The sequence below is a fragment of the Chinchilla lanigera genome, unplaced genomic scaffold, assembly GCF_000276665.1.
Source record: "Chinchilla lanigera isolate Chin_1 unplaced genomic scaffold, ChiLan1.0 scaffold00032, whole genome shotgun sequence".
NCBI classification, from domain to species: Eukaryota; Metazoa; Chordata; class Mammalia; order Rodentia; family Chinchillidae; genus Chinchilla; species Chinchilla lanigera.
This window is the reverse complement of record NW_004955433.1, coordinates 14,711,409-14,731,528: the sequence shown is the minus strand read 5'-3', so window position 1 is coordinate 14,731,528 and position 20,120 is coordinate 14,711,409. Positions and strand designations below refer to the sequence as shown.

The 20,120-nt window shown below is 52.6% G+C and overlaps 1 protein-coding gene across 12 annotated transcripts in view; it reads right to left on the bottom strand.

The window, feature by feature from the left end:
* Positions 1-20,120, bottom strand: part of Nlrc5 (NLR family, CARD domain containing 5) — an 82,467-nt gene that overhangs the window by 21,211 nt on the left and 41,136 nt on the right. For all 12 annotated transcript variants that reach the window (XR_001234727.1, XR_001234728.1, XM_013516135.1 and 9 more), the window contains 15 exons: positions 19,854-19,937; positions 17,479-17,562; positions 16,455-16,544; positions 14,897-14,965; positions 14,037-14,096; positions 13,303-13,395; positions 12,665-12,748; positions 11,097-11,186; positions 10,315-10,359; positions 9,339-9,428; positions 8,651-8,734; positions 4,042-4,125; positions 1,693-1,782; positions 1,462-1,524; positions 980-1,063 (listed from right to left, as the gene is read on the bottom strand). Coding sequence is in view for 10 of the 12 variants with exons in the window: in XM_013516135.1 (XP_013371589.1) it covers positions 980-1,063; positions 1,462-1,524; positions 1,693-1,782; positions 4,042-4,125; positions 8,651-8,734; positions 9,339-9,428; positions 10,315-10,359; positions 11,097-11,186; positions 12,665-12,748; positions 13,303-13,395; positions 14,037-14,096; positions 14,897-14,965; positions 16,455-16,544; positions 17,479-17,562; positions 19,854-19,937 (1,194 nt within the window). In the remaining 2 variants the exon portion in view is untranslated. The remainder of the gene's footprint in view (positions 1-979; positions 1,064-1,461; positions 1,525-1,692; positions 1,783-4,041; positions 4,126-8,650; positions 8,735-9,338; positions 9,429-10,314; positions 10,360-11,096; positions 11,187-12,664; positions 12,749-13,302; positions 13,396-14,036; positions 14,097-14,896; positions 14,966-16,454; positions 16,545-17,478; positions 17,563-19,853; positions 19,938-20,120) is intronic.

The following is a 20,120-nucleotide window of genomic DNA, read 5'->3' as shown; positions in this document are numbered from 1 at the left end:
GAATGAGACCCAGATCCCCTAACTTCGATTTGTTTATATTTATATAAGCAATATCTTCGTCCCATATGTATTGAAGCCTGGCTTCTATTTTGTTGTTGTAACAACCATTTTTCTCCCTACTTTTGTGTTGGTTTGCTTTTTGCCTTTGGACAAACACACACACACACACACACACACACGTATACACACACATATATTTGCCATCATATCTCTAACAAACTGTTTCCTATCTTTCTCTGTCTTTTCTCTGTTTCTTTCTTTCTTTCTCTCTGTGTCTCTGTCTCTCTCTCTCTCTCTCTCTCTCTCCTTCCCTCTCCCCTCTCTTTCCATAGACAGACCCTTTACTTCTCAACCGTCCTAGGCTGGATCCTAACACTTGTGAGCAAAGACTGCATTGCACTAGCTGTGTGACTTGAGGCCAGTTTTTAAATTTTCTGTGACCCAGTGCCCTCATCTGTTAAAGGTGGCATAATAGCACCTAGGGTTGCTGGAAGGATTCAAAAGAATGCAGGAAGCGCTTAAAACGGCGGAGAAGGTGCTCCTTAGGCGCTAGCTGTTAGGATGTTCCCACCCATGTAGGGTGTGTACTCTGGGCATTCAGGAGAGGCCACAGGGATAAAAGTCCCAAGTCCTCACCCTGCCTGGCTGGAGCCCCTCCTCAGCTAGGCCCTTTGGTACTTATGAGCACCTGCTGGGCAAACCAATGGGTCCTTCACTGTAGCCCATAACCCCTGTCATATGGCCCAAGACAAGGCTAAGGGGGTCTGCAACCCTTCCCGGGGAGCTGCACAAGTTAGTGGGGCAGGTGGAAATAGCTCTGTCCCTGTGGGAGTGGGGGTGGGAGAGGGGGACAGAGTGGTACAGAGTAACCTGAAGGATGTGGCCAGCATCTCATGCTTGCCCTGGTAGCTGGCCCTTGGGGTAGAGGTGGGCACATGAGGGCCCCCCAGCTCTACCTAGATCCATGCCCCCTACTTACTCCAGCTGGCGGAGGTTGTCACACTTTCTTAGTGCCCGGCACAGCGGTTCCACATGTTCCCGGCGGAGGCTGCAGCCTGTGAACCTGCCGCACAGCGGGGCCGGGGGTGAGGCAGGGAGGGGGTGTTTTGCTGCTCTCACCACCTCCATCCTGGCTGGTTCTAGGTGTGCCTCTGAGCTCAAGGGGTCCCCACACAAGGCTGAGTCTTCTGCAGATACCCAGCATTTTCTGCTCCCACTCCTTAGCAAGTCCCACCCAGAGTCTACATCCTCCTTCCGATGGGGGGCAGTTCTCAAAGCGTTGTCCTCCCAAATTAAAATCTGGAACACCACCACTTGGGAGCTTGAGATGCAAATCCTGGGACCCCAGCTGAACCCACTGAGTCAGGTCCTGGGAGAAGGTCCTGCAGGCCATTCTGAGCCAAGCTGGTCTGCTTGTCCTCAAACCCATGGGCTGCCAAGTCATGGTTTGGGGGGACTTACCCACAGCACACACCTTCCTGCTCGTTGCTGGACCTGAAGTGCAGTGTGGCATTGTTCAGGAACCTGGAGCAGACAGCACCTGGGTCACCAGGTGCTCCCCAGGGCAGGTACCCCTCCTCCAGAAGCCCAGCCTCTGGCCCAGCCCTGCCGCCCTCATCCCTCCTCGCTTTCCTCCAATCTCCAGACCCAGCTTTCCAAGACCAGTCCTGGTTTTCCTAGGACAGTACCCACCTGAGATCCATCTTCTGAACCCGTGGGCACTGGCTGACTACATCGGCCAGCAGGAAAGGGCTTTTCAGGGACAGTCTTGTCTGGCTCAGCCTGAGAAGGAAAGTGGCAGAGCCATGCAAGATCGAGGACAAGAAGGCAGGACAGGCTGCAAGGGGAGGAAGAGGGGGACACGGAGGGCTGGCAGCTCAGCAGGGAATGAGGGCACAGGCAGAGACTCAAGAGGGACAAATAGGGACTAGGGGCAAGCAAACTTGGGGTTGGGTCCTAGTGGTGTTTATGGCTCTGCGGCCTTGAACAAGCCACTTAACTTCTCTGCGCTTCAGTCTCCTTATCTAGAAAGAGGACTAATTATGCTAAATCTCCTGTCCAGTGCGTGAGGATTTGCTTACATCCAGCGGGCGCAATACTCATGCTTTTTATTATCTAACTGCTCACTGGATGGGCAAGTCCTTGCTAATCGAGTGGGAAGCTGCAGGTCCTCTGGGCAGAGTTTCTTGACACTGCCATTGAGTTTTGGAGTCTGATAATTCTTTGCTGTGAGGGGTGGCTGTCCTGTGCCCTGCGGAGTATGTGGCAGTGTGCAGACCTCTGCTCATGAAAGGCCAGTAGCGGCACCCTCTGCCCCTAGTTATAACACCAGAAACAGCTCCATATGTTGCCCAATGTTCCCCTGAGGAGCATAATTACTCTCAGTTACACATTGTACCTTAGAGGAAATGAGGTGGGTCCTCAGCACCCCCATAAACCTCCATCAGCTTCTCTCACCAGTGCCCTCCAAGATGCACCCCAAGTCCACCCAATCTCCCCACTGACTGTCAGCTCCGTTCCCCTCCCCTAGCTCACACAACCCCTCCCATTTCTATGCTTGTCCCCCAGTCCCTTCTCTATCCAGTGGTCACACTGAACTTTAAAAATCCAAATCATTTCTCTGCCTTTCACGTTCCCTGGGGCAAAGACCCAAGCTTCTGGCTGTGGCTACCAGGCTGGTGAGACCCAGCCATGGCCATCTCTCTACTTCCTGCCCTGGGACTCTCCCTGCCAGACACCGAGCTCTGGCCTGCACAGCCTCTGGCCTATTTTTGGAGCCCATCAAGTTCAGCTGACTCAGAGCCTCCTGCAGGCTGTTCCCTGTGTCTGAATGCAATTCCCTGCTCTTTTCAAGGCTAGCTCCCTCCTCTCCCTCAGATATAACTCAATGTTTATCCTCAGGACAGTCCCTGACCCCATCTGCTGTCATCTAAATCTCTCCAGCAACTCATTTACCACCTGGAAGAAACACCTTCCCACTGGCTGCAGTCATTGTATTTGATTTCACCTCTGCCCTCCAAGGTGTGCTCCAAGATGACAAGGACCTCTAAGAGGCCAGCACCCTGGGCAGTGTCTGGCCCTCAGAGGTGCCCAGGCACTTGGGGCTGAGTAACACAAAACTGAAACCCTGGCAAATATCAGACTGGCCACCTCCCTCCAAAGGCAGACAAGGAGCTTAGGACTGAAGCTGTGTGACTTAGGCACACAGAAGCCCCACTCTGGTTGGAGGTGTCCTGTGTGTTCATTTTGTGATTAAAGGAGCCCTTCCTGATCTGTTATCTGCAGGCAAGGTAGGAGCCATGGGTTGGCACATGAGCTGTTCTGCACCTGCCCACCTCTGGCATGGTGTCACATCCTCTCTCTCTTCCGTGAGGAGAAGCAAGACCCTGGAGATGATGTGATCCTGGCCAGACACCCCGAACAGCCCAGCCTTAGCACTTATGGCGCTGTTATTAATGTTATGATTTAATTTCCTGTTGTATTTTTCCATCTCAACTGCAGCTGCTCCCCTCCCCCCCCAGAAGAATATTTAAAGTAAATCCTTTCTAAATTCTAACTAGTCTGAGCTGAAATTAGAAAAGAGAGCTGTAAATACTTAGGGGGATGCTGCTTGAATTCTTCTCTCTGCCAGAGTTAGATGATGACCTTTAAAAAACGGTGTGTGACATATACATGACCCACATCTGTGCAGGCTCTTTTTAGGGGTAGGTGACCTTTCCATGGGGGAGAGAACCACAGTAGTCTGCTGGCCATGTGTGTTCCATTCTTAACAGCATTTTGAGCAACTGGCTTATGTGAGGCCCAACCCCAGGGAAGTGCTGAGAGGTATTAATCCCATTTGCCCGATGAGGAAACGGAGACTCAGAGGGGACCAGTAACTGCCTCTGAGGTTGACAAAGTACTAGGAAAGAGCTGGAAGCAGATTCGAGTCCCTGTGTGTGCCAGAGAAGACGATGAGTAGCAGGAAGAAAAGGTGGGAAAAGGAGGAAGGATTTGCAGGGCAAGAGCCTCAGAGGCGGGACCAGGACCCGTCTGTCTTACTGCAGCAAGCTTAGCTGGGGCAGCCGGGGCAAGCAGCGCAGCAGGGTCTCCAGGCTCTGGTCACTCAGGTCCTTGCAGGACAATCTGTGAAAGAAAGCAGCTCAATGAATGGGATCTTCCACAGTGAAACCCTTCTGGAGATGGGACCAAGCCAGTGATGCCTGAAACTCCCTCCCAACACTGGGTCTTTGAGGTAGCCGTGGGACTGAGAAAAGGGAAGGCCGGGAAGACTGGGTCCAGCCAAATGAAATAATTTTCTGTGCTGCGGACTTCTCTGAGGCTGGAATAGGTGACAGCATGTCAAATTTCCAAGGGGCTGTAGGAGACTTTTCCCCAACTAAATGGATGACCAGGATTATTGTTGATGAAGATTAGCGCTCTATGGAACATTCATAAAGAAAAGAAACCAGGCGTGGTGGTACGAGTCTGTAATTCCAGTCCTCGGGGAGGCTGAGAGTTTGAACCCAACCTAGGCAACTGAGTGACCTGGACCCTCTTTCAAAAATAAAACAAAATAAAAATTAAAAAAGGGACTGGGATGTGGCTCGGTGTGAAGGCCCTGGGTTCAGTATCTGGTACTAAAATGCCGCTTTCATCCAGAGCGGTGACCTGGTGAGCAGAGGCTCAGCGCGGGAAAGATGTGGCCATCAAAGTCAACCCACCAGTTCATCACTCATTGGGTAATTCAACAGCACCCTGGAGACAGAGGAAGACCCTGGACACCTGCCTTGGGTCTCTGCTCTCTCTGAGCACCTGGGATTTACAAACAGCCCCCGTACTGGGGGCCAGAGCCACTTCCTGCCCCCAGAGGCTTCGGGGTGGTCTCCTCCTGCCTTCTCTCCCTTTGCCCCTTGCTGCCCTTCCTTCCTGTCCCCTTGCCCCTTACAGGTTACCCCTCTCCCCACAGTGTGGCTTCCAGCTGCCCAGCCCATCTATCTGCATTGGTTGGTTGGGGAAGATGGGGTGAAGGATCCCAGCCTCAGTATGGAAGAGGGTGGAGTGGGAGGAGCAGCCCTTGGTTCTGGAGCAGGGGTCCATGGCGGCAACTCTGCCAGGGCCCGGCTGCAGGCTCAGCTTTGTCCTTTCAGCCTCAAAGCTGGGGCGAGGGCCTAAGACATAGCCAGACCTGCGGTCTTCAGCAAGGGTGGTCTCTTCATAACACCTGTGCGCATGGGGCTCCCCACCCAACCCCAAATACAAAGTGCTGTGACCTCTGTTTGGGCAAAAAGAGGGTCTACACACTTTTAAAAAAACAAAGGAAACTTCACCCATTACATCACCCCAACGGTGCACCAAGAGGAACGGAGGCAAAGTGGACCTGCGGTGGTTGACCTGAGCCACCTTCCCTGGCCTCCCTGGCAAAATCCCAGGAGCGGGTGAGCCAAGTGCAGCACTTCAGCGTTAAGTACCTTGAAGCTTATTGCTAACAATGAGTGGTTACTCACTTTGCAGTTGGCAAAGTGCTTTCGTACTTATTGCCCCACTTCTGCCTACCGCAGCTGAGACCCACGAGTGCTCAGACCACCCACCTCTGCCCGCAGGCTTTTTCACCCCCACTGCCAGAGGTGAGCTCTGACCCGCAGCATCCTGTTATCCTGTGTCGCTCCACACCTGGTCCAGGGTGTGGGGTGCAGTAGCTGCCTAACGGTTAAACAAGGAAGAGCTCTTTGGAACATTGCTCTGGGGCTCCTGGGAGCAGCCTGAACGCCTGGGTGGGGGTCGGCGGAGATTGGGTGCAGCACAGCCACCCACGCCGTGAGGGCACAAGTGTATGCTCTGTAAGACACATGTGCGAGATGATCGAGGACAATGAAATATTGATGGGATATTTGATAATTTTAAGGAATCATTGTTAATATTTTAGGTCTGCTGATGATTTTGTGGCTATGTCAAAAATACAGAGCACTTATTGCTATGCATACTGAAATATTTACAGACAAAATTATAAGGTCCTTGGGAGTTGCTTCAAAATAACTCAGAATAGCCAGGCGCAGTGGCATAGCTTATAATCCAAGCACTTGGACAGGCTGAGGCAGGAGGATTGCAAGTTCAAGCCCAGCCTGGACATTTCAGTGATTTAATAAGATCCTGTCTCAAAATTTTAAAAAGGGATGGAGACACAGCTCAGTGTGAACATCCTGGTTTCAATCACCAATACTGAAAATAAATACATAATGCAAAAAGCCCTCAGAGTGTGTATGTGTGTGTGTGTTGGGGTTATGAGGTGATAACTTTTTAGGTAGGTAGAGGGCACCTGAGTGTCCTTTACACTATTCTCACTACTTTTATACATGCTTGAAAGTCTTCATAATAAAAGTCCTGTTTAAATTAAAAACTAACTTTACACTGGGGAATCTCAGCTCAGCCTTGGCAGGAAATCAAGGCCACTAGCAAGGTGCAGCCCTGAAAAGATGTGCTGAGAAGGGTCCCCAGCCCCTGCAGTGTTGTTCCCCAAGCCCATAACCCACTTAACCCGGAGAAAAACACCAGACAAGCCCTAACCAAGGGACAGCTTGCAAAATATCTCACCAGGGCTCCTTGGAACAGTGAAGGACATGAAAAGCAAAGAAAGAGTGAGAAACCACCAGCAACCAGAGCAGACTAAGGAACGTGAGGTCTAAACGCAGTGTGGGGTCACAGGTGGGACTCTGGATCAGAGGCAGAGCAGGCATTAGTGCAAAGGTTGGCAAAGGTGAAGTGAGTCATGTTCCTAGGTTAGTTTCTTCCTTGTGGCAAATGCAATGTAAGATGTTGGCAAAAAGGGAAAGTATTTTCTAAATACTTTTCTAAATAAAGCTATTCTAAGGTATTTCTAAAGAAAGCTATTCTAAGGTAGCTTGTTTAAAAAAATAAATCAGAGCTGGATGTGGTACATGCCTGTAATACCAGCCATTTGGGAGGCTGAGGCAGGAGGGTCAAAAGTTTGAGGTCAGCTTGGCCAACTTCAAGAGACCCATAGAAAAAGAATCAGGGGGCTGGGGATTTAGCTCAGCGGCAAAAGCGCCTGCCTGGCAAGCGCAAGGTCGTGAGTTCGGTTCCCGGTACCGGAGAAAAACCAAAAAAAAAAAAAAAGAAAAAGAATCAGGTCCATATAGCTTGATCTTCAGGGAAACCACCTTGTACAGTTCTGAGACAAAAGCTAGTTGCAGAGAGAGCTTGCATGGTAAGATCCTTCATCTATCAAACAATGCAAAAACCCCACCTCCCCAGCCACATGTGTCCAAACACGGAGAAAAGTATAGAAGGACACCAGGGGGTCAGCGCGGACCATCTTGTTGGTAAGGGTGGAAAGGCATTTGAGATGGAGCCAGAAAACAAAGAACAGCACTGCAGCAAAATGGAAAAGCACATATGGTGTGACATGGGTGAAACTGTGGACTGCAAATAAACGTTAAACATCCTTAATCTGAAAATCCAAGATTGAGAACTTGTTGAACACTGACATGACACCAGAAAGGGAGCAGGGGGATTCCTGACTGTGTGTGAGGGGCCGCCAGTCAAAGTGCACTCACACTAAAATTGTATAAAATGACCTTCAGGGGTATTCGCATGAGGTGTATACAAAGCATGAATGAATGAATGAATGAATGAATGAATGAATGAATGATTTATTTATTTATTTATTTATTTATTTATTTATGGAGGCAGGATCTCACTATGTATCACTTATTTTTTTGGTACCAGGAATCGAACTCAGGACTTTGCTCTTGCCAGGAAGGTGCTTGTGCTGCTGAGCTATATCCCCGGTCCCAGGGTCTCACTATGTAGTCCAGGCTGGCCTCAAACTCACAGCGATCCTCCTGCCTCACCCCCAAGTGCTGGGATTACAGGTGTGTGCCACCCTGCCTGGCAAATTTTGTGTTTAGACTTGGGTCCCATCTCTGCCATGTCTCATTACATATGTGTAAATACCCTAAAACCTAAAAAAAAAAAAAATTCCAAATCCAAAGCACTTTGTGGTCCCATGCATTTTGGATAAGGGATGTTCAACCTGACGTGGGAAACAATATGCTAGTGGGCAAGAAGTACAAGGTCCCCTGGACAGAGGACAGTGCTGGTTGGGTGAGAGGAAGGGGTTGTTTGGGTGAGGTGGGCTTAGGCTTGGAGTTCTTTATTTTAAGGTGATTATTGTAATAAAATTACAACAGTGACAACCAAAGGGAAGCGACTCTCTGACTTGTAGGTGGCTGAGGCAAGACTGCTGATTGCAAGTGTAGCCCTTGGTCATGGCCCAGGTGTTCAGGGTGTGGGGGGCTGGAAAGGGGGAGGCCTCGGGGAGAGGACTACCCCAGGGAAGAGCCTTCGAAAGCACCAAGCTCTGGGCACAGGGGCAGCCTGAGTGGTGCCTGTATACAGACAGAGGGGGCTCCTGGTGCCCCGGGCAAGTGTGGGAAGCTACAGGTCGGGACAGGGAGGACCTGTGCGGGGGGTGGTGCCCAAGGTGGGGGCTACTGGAAGACAGCCACTCTCCTAGTAGGCCTAGGGACTCCCACAGGTGGGGCTAGCAGGGTCTGGTGGGAAGGGACAAGGACAGACTCCCTGGCTTCTAACCAGGAAGCCCCTCCCAGGTGTCCATCAGGTGCCCTTTGGGCTGTGCTTTGTTACTTACTGGACTTCTAGTGGCCCCGGACATTCCCCCAGAGCTGTGCAGAGGCGGGTGAGGCTCTGCGGCCCCAGCTGACACTCCTTGAGGCTGATACAGGACAGGGGGAGGGCAGGGGATCAGAGAGGGCCAGGCCCCTTCCAGCCAGTGACACACCCTCTCCCACCTCCCCCACCCTGCAGAGCACTCTCTCCTCTCCGCTGTCTCCCCTACAGCCTTTGAAGGCATCTCTCCCCTGGGAGGACTTCATGACCTAGCCGTGGTCTCGAAGCCCCTCACTGCCAAGCTGGTGAGCCTCCTAACTCCTAAGCTGTGCCCCAGCAAAAGCAGCCTGCCTATGGACTCTCCCTGCATCCCAACTTTCCTTCTTCTTGACTGTGTTTGGGGAGACAGGTTATCTGCTTTCTAGAAGATGGTGTCTCAAAGCAGAGGCAGCCCCAAATAGGGAGCAGCTGGGCTGTCCCGTATGCTACAGATAAATGCAAACCCTGTCTAGGGAGAAGGCCCGGGCCTGGGCCCACTGAGCCTCCCAAACCCCAGCCCCGGCCCTCACTCACCCCTCTTTATTTTCCCTTCTCTCAAACTCTCTCTTATCCCTTTGTCCCAGTCCCCAGCCCTAGTGCCCCAGGCTCTGCCCACTTCCTAACTCTCACCCCCACTGTGGTTACCCACAAGGAAAAGTGGGAGAAAGTACCAGAAGCTCCTGGGGATGCAGTGCTGACGGAATCCTGAAAGCTGAGCTCCTGCTGGGAATTCTGGCAAAGATCCACCAGCCAGTTTGTCCCTGGAAGTAGGGAGACCGTGACAGAAGGAAAGTTCAAGTCATCCACATTGGATCTTATGCCCAGCAGTCAGGGCTGGAAGGAATAATCAAGGCACAAGATCTGAATCCAGCCCCTCATTGTACAGGTGGGGAAACTGAGGCCCAGGACAGGAAGCCAGCAGCTTACACGTGTCCAGGATGGCAGCACCTGACCAGGTTAGAGGAGTCAGAACAGAGCCCTCCCTATTCTACCAACATAGCGTTCATGACTTCTGCCTCCCTGTACCTCAGCCCTTTGGGCTTCGTGATTCCAGGGGATACCCAGAAGCAGAGACCGCAGCCCGAGAAGTCAGACCACCTGGACTTGGGCCACCCCCGACTTCAGACAGCCCAGCTGGGCCTCACGATGCCCCCACTCTGCAGCCAACCTTTCCAGGTGAGACTGGGACACCTGTGTCCACTAGGGGGCGGCCGGAACAACAGCAAACACCTCAAACCATTGTTTACTGTGAAGATGTGGAACTTTTTTATTTTTCCAGAGCACCAACGGACCCTGGCTCTCAAGTGTGATTCTCAGAGTGTTAAAGGGCAATGAGCCACATTAAGTTGTGTGGGCAGAAGTCACCCCAGAGCAGCAACCTAACTGCTCTTCTGGTTCCACCCACAGAGCAGCAGGTGCCACCACAAGCTCTGCCCTGCAGTCAGCTGCCAGGGCCTCTCTCTGCACATCGCCTTTCTCCAGGACAGGTTTAAGCCCCTGCACACTACTTACATGGTGTGGGGGGGGCAGGGCAGCCGCAAACGCAGGATTAACTCCAGTGTGTCAGCACCTCCCAAGTGCTGTGCTCTTGGGCTGAGTGGACCATGGCGAGAAGAGACACCCCCTTCCCAGAACACCCCCCCTCACCTGCTTCTCTTGTCACCTCTCAGCAGGATGTGCTGGCTCTCAAAGCTGGAAGAAAAAGGAAGCAGCCGTCTGAGGAAGGACAAAGGGCCCCTTCCGAAGCCTTTAGAGACAGGGCTATCACAATCAGTCGATTAAGCAATCTTCATTTATCAAGGCATATATGCAATGTGACACCACTGTTAACTCACTGCCTTGCCACAGCACGACTGCAAGGGAAGAAATTATTCTCAGATCCATTTTACAGATAGAGATACCAAGGCGGGACAAGCTCAAGGACTTGCTGCTCAAGCTGCCACAAGGGAAGGAGCGAAGCCTCGTCCACCTACCATGGCATCTCTGCTCTTGGGGCCCCTCAGGGATGTTCCCCAAGAGGAGAGAGGCAGTGCTTGCCTGAGACTATGGAGGCCTCTCATGTAGAGCTGCTGGGTTGGCTGGTGTCTACCCTCTAGGGTTCATCAGCTCCAGTGATCTCACAATTAGGGCAGGTCCCTGAGTCCCCAAGGGCCGCTGGAGAGCTCCAAACTTACCTCTAAGTATCTAAGGACAACCTGGGGCCTGAATAAGACAGTCTATGGGCTCTGTCTCATGGTGAATTGGAGAAACCTGAGTGTCTCTGAGACCTCACTGTTCATTCATATAATCATTCATTCAGTGGGTAGCTGTACCAGGTAATGTCCAGGGTTCTAAGGGATGATACATGGTGACATGGCAAAGGAGGGCCTCAAGTGAGAGCTGAGGGCCTACAGCATGAGGGCTGAGGAGGGACAGAGAGGTGCACTCACCTGACTTCCAGGTGCCAAACCCACTGCAGACTGGACAGGCACTGGGTCAGATGGAACACGGCATCCAGGGATAAACCATTCTCACTGAGGCTGGAGATCACAGGGGTGACACTGACGGAGGCCACCCAGCGCCCAGACACAAATTGCGTCAGAGCACTGGGCAGCTGGGGTTGTTCCTGATTCCACAGGATGGAACCACTGAGCCAGATAGTTGGAGAGCAGCCTCCTAACTTCACAGTGAAACCAGAAAACAGGCCAGACACAGGCCGGGTGGCCCAAGATGACCGACCAAGTTGGTGACAGAGCCAGTGGCTCCCTTGGTCTGTGATGGACTTAAAGAGTGTGTTAGGCCAGAGCTGGGCTCCATCTCCCTACCTGATGAAGGGGGTGGTCCCAGTGCAAAATGGAAACATGGGTCTCTGCTTGAAAAGCAGGGACAAACCTTCCCTTCTTTCCTGATCCCTCAGTCAATCTTCCACAGGGCTTCGTTTTTGCCATTTAAATTCTCTCCTAAAGCCCAGGGCCTTGCAGCACTGGCTTAGCCAGCACCCAGGGTGCTCAGAAGGCCACGTGGGGGTGAGCCCAGAATCTCAGTCTGCATGTCATTTGCCTGCAGAGCAAAGGCTTTCCCTCCTGATCAAGTGCAAGCACCAAGTGGGGTAAGAGGTGATACCCTCTCCTCGTCTGCTTTCGGACACACTGTCTGAGCAGGAAGGACCTGACGCTACAGCACTTATTCCAGAGGCTGGCTTATAGTTATCCCTTATAACACTTATAGCTATCCCTTAGACAGACCAAGGGCTCAGAGAAGTGACAACTTGCCCAAGGTCACACAGTAAGTAGGTAGCAGAGCTGGCCTGAAACCTAAGACCTATGACCTCTTACCAGGGTTCCTCATGCTTCAGCCCAGAAAAGCTTGGGAGGAGAAGGAAGCTGCAAAAGCCAAGAACACCTGGGGCCTTTTAGGACTCAGGAACTCTAGTCTGCTGAAGGCAAGATTTGGGGTGTCTGAGCTCCTTCCAAGGCCTCCCTTCCATGCTAAACACCTCTCTCTTCCCCAGGGACACAGGACCCTCAGGCAGCCCTGCACATCCGCCTGGTATCCTCTGCTCCAAAGCCTCCCTGCTTACCCAACCCAAAGCCCATCAAACAACCCTGCCCTGGAACCCAGAAGCCAGAAGGCTGCTGGCAGCCAATCACCTACTACATCCCTAGGTTTCCACAGCGCTTCCCATAATGCCCCACGCTCCCCTAACATTGGCCAGGTTGCCCTAACGTGGGAGCCCTGCAAAGACACAAAGTACGGCCTGAGCAGTGAAAGCTAAAGCTGAATCACTGAATAACAAGGCCAGTCTCTGTGAAGGGAGCTGTTGCTCTAATCTGAAAAGGAAGCTGCTGCCCTTTATGGAGCTGTCACTCTGCCCCAGTCAGGGACTGGGCCCAGGGCTTCATATGCATTTTCCCATGGCATCTTTAGCATAACCCCAGGGGCAGGACAAGGGGACACAGAGTGCTTCCGCTCATCCTGCAGAAGACAACCCCAGGGGCTCTGCCAGGTGGCTACTTACTTCAAGGACTGCAGGGGCCCCAGCCCTGGGAGCAGCTGGGCCAGCAGCATGGCCCCTTCATCCCTCAGAGCATTGCCCGAGAAGCTGAAAGGGGAAGGGAAGGTCAGCGGAGGCTGAGCGGGCTCAGCAGCAGCATGGTTCCGGTTCCTCCGCCCTGGCCCTCCTGGCTTCTCCCGAGACCAGGACACAGTCTGGGCCACCTGAACAGGGCTCGGTCTGCCCCACACAGGCAGCTGGAGGCCCTCTGGGCTCTTCTGCAAGATTCACGGACTCCCAGGTGATCAGTGTGGGATTCAGAAGATGGGGACATACATGTGAGGGGAGGATCACTCACCAGATTCTCTGACTTCAGGAGAGAAAGAACTGCTGGTTTAAGTCTTAAAAAACAAATAGAACCCCTGCATTCTGGGAGGCTGAGGGAATGGGATAGAAAGTTTGAGCCCAGCCTGAGTAACTTAGTGAGATCCTTTTTCAAAAGGGTCTGGGGATAAGAAGCGCTAGGGATATAGCTCAATGTGAAGGCCCTGGATTCAACCCCTACAAAAACACCAAAGAGCCCCAAAGTGAAAAACCAACACACTAACACAGAGGAACTCTGATCATCCCCACATGCTGCCTTCCAAGGGGCAAACACTTACTTGAGGTGACCGAGACGGGCGAGGCAGCAGCTTCCTTCCAGCGCCTCACAGAGCTTCTCCAGGTGCTTAGCCCCAAAGCCACAGCGTGTCAGCCTGCAGAGGGGCAGGTCCACAGCTCTGCACCACCTGCCTGCTGCACATAGGTGACAGCCACCTGTCCCCCCAGACCTAAAGAGCCAGGCTTCCAGGAGAAAAGCGACCTCAGGACATCTGGCATCCAGACAGACAGACAGACAGACAGACAGTAGACAGGCAAGAGCATTCAATGCACACATCTATAAGATGTCACACACAGGCAGAGAGAGTCAGGGATGAGATAGGAAGCCAGACAGGAAGACGAAGGGCAGTAGAGGAAGAGAAACTATGAAAGACACAAGGAACGAGACAGAGAGCTGGAGGGACAGAGCAGGAGGGGAGGGGTGTGGGTGAGAAGCCTGTCGGGACCAGGCCGAGCCTCAGTGAGGCCCCAGGTGAGGACGGCAGGATTAGCCTCTTCTCTTTCAGGGTCCTCTCAACCCTTCAGCTGCTAGGGCTTGGGGAGCCCAGACAAGGTGGCCAAAGGGGCTGCCCCACCTGGGGTGAGCTACACAGGAAGGGGGAAGTAGGGAAGCCAGTACACAGCTCCTGGACACGGCAGGGCACGGTGACCCAAAGGAACACGTGGGCTTGTGGCTTGAGGCTTGGGACAAAGAAGGGAGGAAGGTAGAACCCCACATACCAGGCCATCACCGTACCTGATCTCTCTGGGTGGCTCAGAGGCCGTCAAGGAGGTGAGGCTGTCGAGAAATGCAGCCCTGCAGGGACACACACGGAGGGCCTCCAGCAGATGTCTCATCCACTGTCCCCAAAGTCCATCCCCACCTCGCCTGCCACCAGCCAACCCCTGCTCAGCCTGGAGTCTGCGATCTTGGTTCCCACTTGGCCTGGTGTGTGACAGGGGTCAAGTTGTCCCACCCCACAGTGGGGTAATATACATGTGAATTGTCATAGTTCAGTGTTTGGTGCACACATAGAAAATGCTCCATTACTCTTGGCTTCTATTACCATTAATTTCATCATCATCGTCATCTCATCATTATCGATATCAGAGATGTCAACCCCACCCCTAGCCAAATCTTCAAAGTCCAGACCCTACAGAGGATTGTGGGAGGACATCAAGGAGCAAAGACACGAATCTCTGCCCAAATGCTGGGCTGGGGCAATCCAGGAGGATATTCTGGAGGAGGCAAACACCTGCTAAAGTATCCTAGTGCCAAAGAGAGCCACAAGTTCTGACCAACATCAGAGCTACAGGCCGGGAAATCTCTGAGTTTACGCTGGAGGGCTTCAGTCTCGCCACCATTCTCTGGCAATCCCAGGGCCATCCCAACGTGTCATCCACGTCCTATACCTCAGAGATTTCTTCAGGCCGCGAAACGGGGAGGCAGCTATCTTCTGGCCGTCTCCCTTTTGAGCTGCATCACAGGTCACCCTGCTTACTTCCTGCCCCATCAGGAATTCACCAAGTTCTCTCTGGCAGTTGACCCCACTGCCCAGATGTGAGATCAGGGAGGAGAACCAAGCCAGAGAGGAGCGGGAGGATGGGGGGCCCTACCTTTCCTGGGTCCCCTGCTGCTCCTCTGCCTCTTGGGCAAATGTGAGGACCACCGTTCTTTGCAGCAGGCTGCCAAGAGAAGAGAGGGTCCAAGCAGGTTACTGTCCAGCTGCTCTGTGCCCTGGTTTGGCCCTGGGGCTGAGGGACCCCTGCAGAGCCAATCCCCACCCCCACCCCTCCAGCTGGCCACTTCCTCTGACTTTCTTCTGACTTCCTCTGAGGTTTCAGGAGGCTTTTCTACCACAGATTTCATAAATGCTTCTATTGCCATAGTAGCCCTCAATTTAAGGCAAGTCTGGAGAAAAGATTAACTGCTGCCTTCTCCTTGACTTGGGCCTCAGATGGAGATCCTGCTGCCTCCTCTGCCCATCAGCCTTCTCTTGGGCTCCAAGCACTCTGGGCTTGGGATGCTGGCTTTCATGTAACTGAGGTATGATGTGGGGTTGAAAAAATATGATGAATGTTTACATTTTTAAAAAAAAGTTATTACAGTAAAAAGTATTGCCCGTCAAATTACTCCCTTTCACTTCAAACACACGTGCCCCATCGCTCTTGCTACTTTCTGAAGCAGGTCTGGAAGTTCTCTGATGTGAACATTTTTAGTCGTGATGTTGTGGCTGCCTTGATGTCCCGAATCAATTTAGAATGTTTACATGGTCGTTTTGACTTTGGGGAAGAGCTGGAAGTGGCCTGGCGCCAGGTCTGGTGAGTCAGGTGGATGAGGGCACATTTAATGCTTTTACAAGTCTGCCTTTGCGTTGGATGGTACTTGGCAGCTGCATTTTTCCTGTTGTAACTAATCCTGGGTGAGCGTCCCTGTGGCTACGCATGTTCACACAATCACAGTGGCTTGGTTAGGATAAGTTCTGAGAAGTGAGTGGAGTATCATTCGGTGCCCACTCAGGCCCTTTACTGAATCTTCATATAAAGTGAACCAAGGTCCCTAATCTACTCATGTGTGAGTCTAGTTTCTCCTCATTTAGGGTGTGTAAAGCAGGAACCTCCTGTGAGCAGGGGCGTCCCTCGCAAGGGGTGCTGTGTGGACACTGATTCACACTTGTCCCCAGCTCCCAATACTAAACGGTGAAATTTAGAGAAATAAGGTTGGGCTCTATCCTAGGTGGGGCCCCTTGGTCGCTTGTGCATGTGATGTTGCTTTCAGGAGACACCAGTATGGGGCTGGAGGAAGCTGGGTGGTACAGGTCCCCAGCCTGGTCTGAGAGCTCTGGGATGTAAAGGACACTACAAAGTTTGTTGCGGCAGAGGCACAGCTGAAGGGTTGAACCTTTTGCTCTGTCACTGCAGCTCCTAAGTGTAACCCGTCAAGTGTCTCTGGTTCCTGCTAGCCCAGAAGCTCTCCTGAGGAGCTGGTGCCTATAGCAGCTGGGCAGAGGTGCACCAGCCAGGATGAGGGCTGGGCAGGGTGCCAACAATATTTTCTAGAGGTCTGTCCTTAAGGCCTGGGGCCAGAAAGCATCCCAAGGACTTTAGAGGGGATGATGTGAGAGCCCAGGGCTCTAGGCTGGGGTGGGAGTCACAGGGTCCTCAAAGGTCCCACCTGATGTGCAGCTCTGCCAGGCTCTGGCACGTGTTCACAGCCTTTAGCACACAGGGCACCCCGTCCACGGAGAGCTCGTTGTCACTGAGGCTGGAGAGAGGAGCAGGGAGGGGTCATCAGCAGGCTCCTGTCCTTCCTTGTGTCTCAGAGGCTTACTGACACACTCCAGGGCTCTCAAAGGATCCCGGCCCATGTGGCTGAGCTAAGGGGCATGTGATTTCCCCCACCTCAATCAAGTTCTCCCGCTCGAGCTGTAAGAACTGAGGGCTCCCCCTCATCTGAGCCTCAATTTCCTGGTCTGTAAAATCACCACCATCATTTGAGCACTGACGGATTAGCCCCTTAAGGGCTTTGCATGTATATAGCCCCATGGAATCCCATTTTACAAATGGGGACACTGAGGCTGTGAGACATTCCACTGTGTTCCCAGGCCCATAAAGCTACTAAGTGACAGAGTCAAAGACTCCAAACTTACACCTCAACACTCCTCTAACTCCAACCCAAAGGTGATGCTAACATCCCAACACCTCCCCCTCCAACCACCACCTCTGCCTCCCTTCCCCGAAGAACCACAACACGCTCAGCAGCCTAATACCCTTCCTTTTCATCTTGGCACCCTCACATCCTCTTTCACCCCCAAACTGCACCCCACCTAACACACTACTTCCTACTTCAGTGTTCTAATCTAACGCCCTCACAGCCCTGCCCCCACACCTCAGTTCTCCCCAGTGTAGCACGCCCACTCCCACTTCAGGGATGAACTGTGAGGATGGACCGAAGCCAAGCCACGGGTGACCATGAACATGACTCCCCACGTGAGGCGCACAGTTGGGGCTGTCAGCAGCTCAGGCAGAGGCAAAGGCAAGGCATGGTCAAACCACCTCTGCGGGATCTGGAGAGTGTGGGGCGGTCAGTGGACTGGCATGACCACTGCTGATGGTAGGCACGGCAACCAGGGCTGGCGGGGACCAGGTGGGGCTCTCTGGGACCCTCTCGGGCACCCAGAAGTGAGGGAGCAACTCACTCCAGCTTCCCGGTGATGTGCAGATGGGATGCAGCCTCGGCCAGGAGTCGGCAGCCTTCATCTTCCAGCTGGTTCCCTGACAGGCTGAGACAGAAGGGCCTGCTGCCCTGCACTGTGGGGACAGGGTCTCCCCTGAACCCCCACATGCCCACAGCCCCTCTCTGACCTCACTCATGGCATCACTCCCATGATGAACCTTCATGTTAGCTAAAGGCGACAGCCGCGTACGACATACCCAGCATGGCCCAGGGCATGAGAGCGAGCACGCACAGCCCTCTCTATGGTGACAGCATTAGTTGTTTCTCCTAAACTAAAACCTCAGTGTTCATGTTTAATTGCAGTGCTGGGACTCTGTGATAAATAAATGGGCACAGGATTGCGGTTACGGCATGCAGCCTGTCCAAGGTTCACCATTACTGGCCTGGAGGCTTCTGCAACTGTGACCAGCTTTCATCCTCACAACACTCCTATGAGTCAGGCATTATTATTATTATCCTCATCTTACTGATAGGTGCACTGAAGCACAGAATGGTTAAGGCTCTCGCTCAGAGGTGATCCTGGATTTGAACCCAGGTAGCCTGACTTGAAGACTTCATCCTTGACTATTCCTTTATGCTACAACCTACACAATAGCATCTTGTGATAAACTCCATGATTATAGGGACAGCTGACCCAGTGAAGGGGTCAAGAAAGGCTTTCTTGAAATTTGTGCTATTTTCTAGAAAAGCCAGGAATTCAGTAGGTAAGGGGTAGAGGAGAGTGTTTCTGATAGTAGGAACAACATGTTCAAAGGCCCTGTGGCATAGCACATAGGAGCACCAAAAAGGGACCCAGTGTGTCTGCACTGGAGGTTGAGTGGGGGTGTTAGGGTAAGATGGGGATTGGCGAGGAGTGGGGGCAGAGTTTTGAACCATATCAGATTTCAGGATCTGCACTTTGTCTTGAGCAGTGGAAACAAGGGACTGGGTAGGTAGCAGAAATGCAGTTCATTCTACCAGGTGGGTTGGGTGGAGATGAAGCAGAGAAGTCAGTGAGGAAGCTGAGGGGAAACCAGGTAAGAGATGAGGGCGATTAGGACTAGGAGGAGGGTGAAGAGGCTGGAGAGAGGAGGTGGTGCTGAGAGCTACTTAAATTCACCTGGGGGGCTGGGGATTTAGCTCAGAGGCACACCTGCCTGGCAAGCAAAAGGTTGTGAGTTCGATTACCGGTACCGGAAAAAAAACAAAAACAAACAAACAAACAAACAAAAAATCCCCCCGGGATGGGCTGGCTGTGGGAAGGACCAGGAGGTGTTCTGTCTATGTGACCAGGTGGGGTGGTGCTCACTGCTTCAGGTGAGAGCGGGGGAGGGGCAGCCTCAGTGGTGGTGGCAAGGTAGGCAGGAATATTTGATGCCTTCTAATCCTGTCCTGGTTCTCCCAAAGGCTCAAGGTCAAAAACCAAGAGCTGATCACCAAGGCAGCCTGCACCCTATCCACCTCAACCCATGACAGCAGAGTTTCATCCCCCCACCTCCGCGCCTACTGGAAGATTTCCTAGGACTGTCCTATTGGCTGCCTCCTGAAAACACAGCAGGACTGCAGCAGAAAATGCCTCCTCCACCCAAGCCAGTATACTTCAGTTTGTTAGTTGCCCGGGTAATAGTTCCTGTCCCGGTTTCAGTTGTTCCTGTCTCTTAGAAACAGCTGGTCACTTGGATGCATAGCCGGTTACTATGGTGCATATTGTAAGAACCAATCTCCAGTTGACACGCCATTCTGCCGCTGTACCTCCTGCTTGCTTATCTCATATAAGCCCTAGACCACCAGAGATCAGGGCCTAATATTCTGGGAATGATTCCAATCAGTGTCTGTTGATATAAATAAATCTGCCTCCAAATACTGGGTGTCCTTTCTGCTTGCTGTTGCAGGACCATCACCAGTCCCCAACTCCTCGTCTCCTCGGGCCTGCCAAGGGGCTACAGCAGGTGTGAGCAGGTCTGTTCTTTGCTGCAGACCTCAGGGACAGGAGTGGCAGTAGTTTGAGGGATGCGGCTGCGGGATAGACTGTCTGGGCTTGCACCCAGGCCTGGGCCCTTCCTGTCGGTTTCACATTGAACAAATTTACCTTTGTGTGGCTTCACTTCCTCCTCTACCAAATGTGAACAGTGACAGTGCTTACATCATGAAATGAGAGAGCTAAATGTGATGTGCTTAGAAGCCCCTCACAGAACACTGGCTAAATGGTGACAGCTGTTACAGTTACCTGTAGCCCCTCTTTCTGCATGGTGCAGTGCCCTCTCACCTCCCTCCAAATCGAGGCCCAGCTCAGCACCCCCCACCTCAAGGTCCCATCCCCACCCCAGCTTCTGCCCCAGGGCTTCCCCAGTCACTCACTCCACTTCTTCCAGCCAGGGGCCTTCCCGGAGCAGGTCTATCAGGACCTCTGCATGGTGGACTCTGAGCTGACATTTCTGGAGCCTGGAGTAGGGGTGGGGGCAGAGGGGTTCAGCTGTGCCATGTCCCCTTCAGCTCTGAGTGCTGGAGGAGATGTAGACTTACAGGTCTGGGGACTGCCAGTGTCTTAGTAGCTGGGCCATCCTGGGCAAGGCACTAATCTGTTTGAGACTTAGTTTCCCTCTTTGTCCTGTGAGAATAATAAAT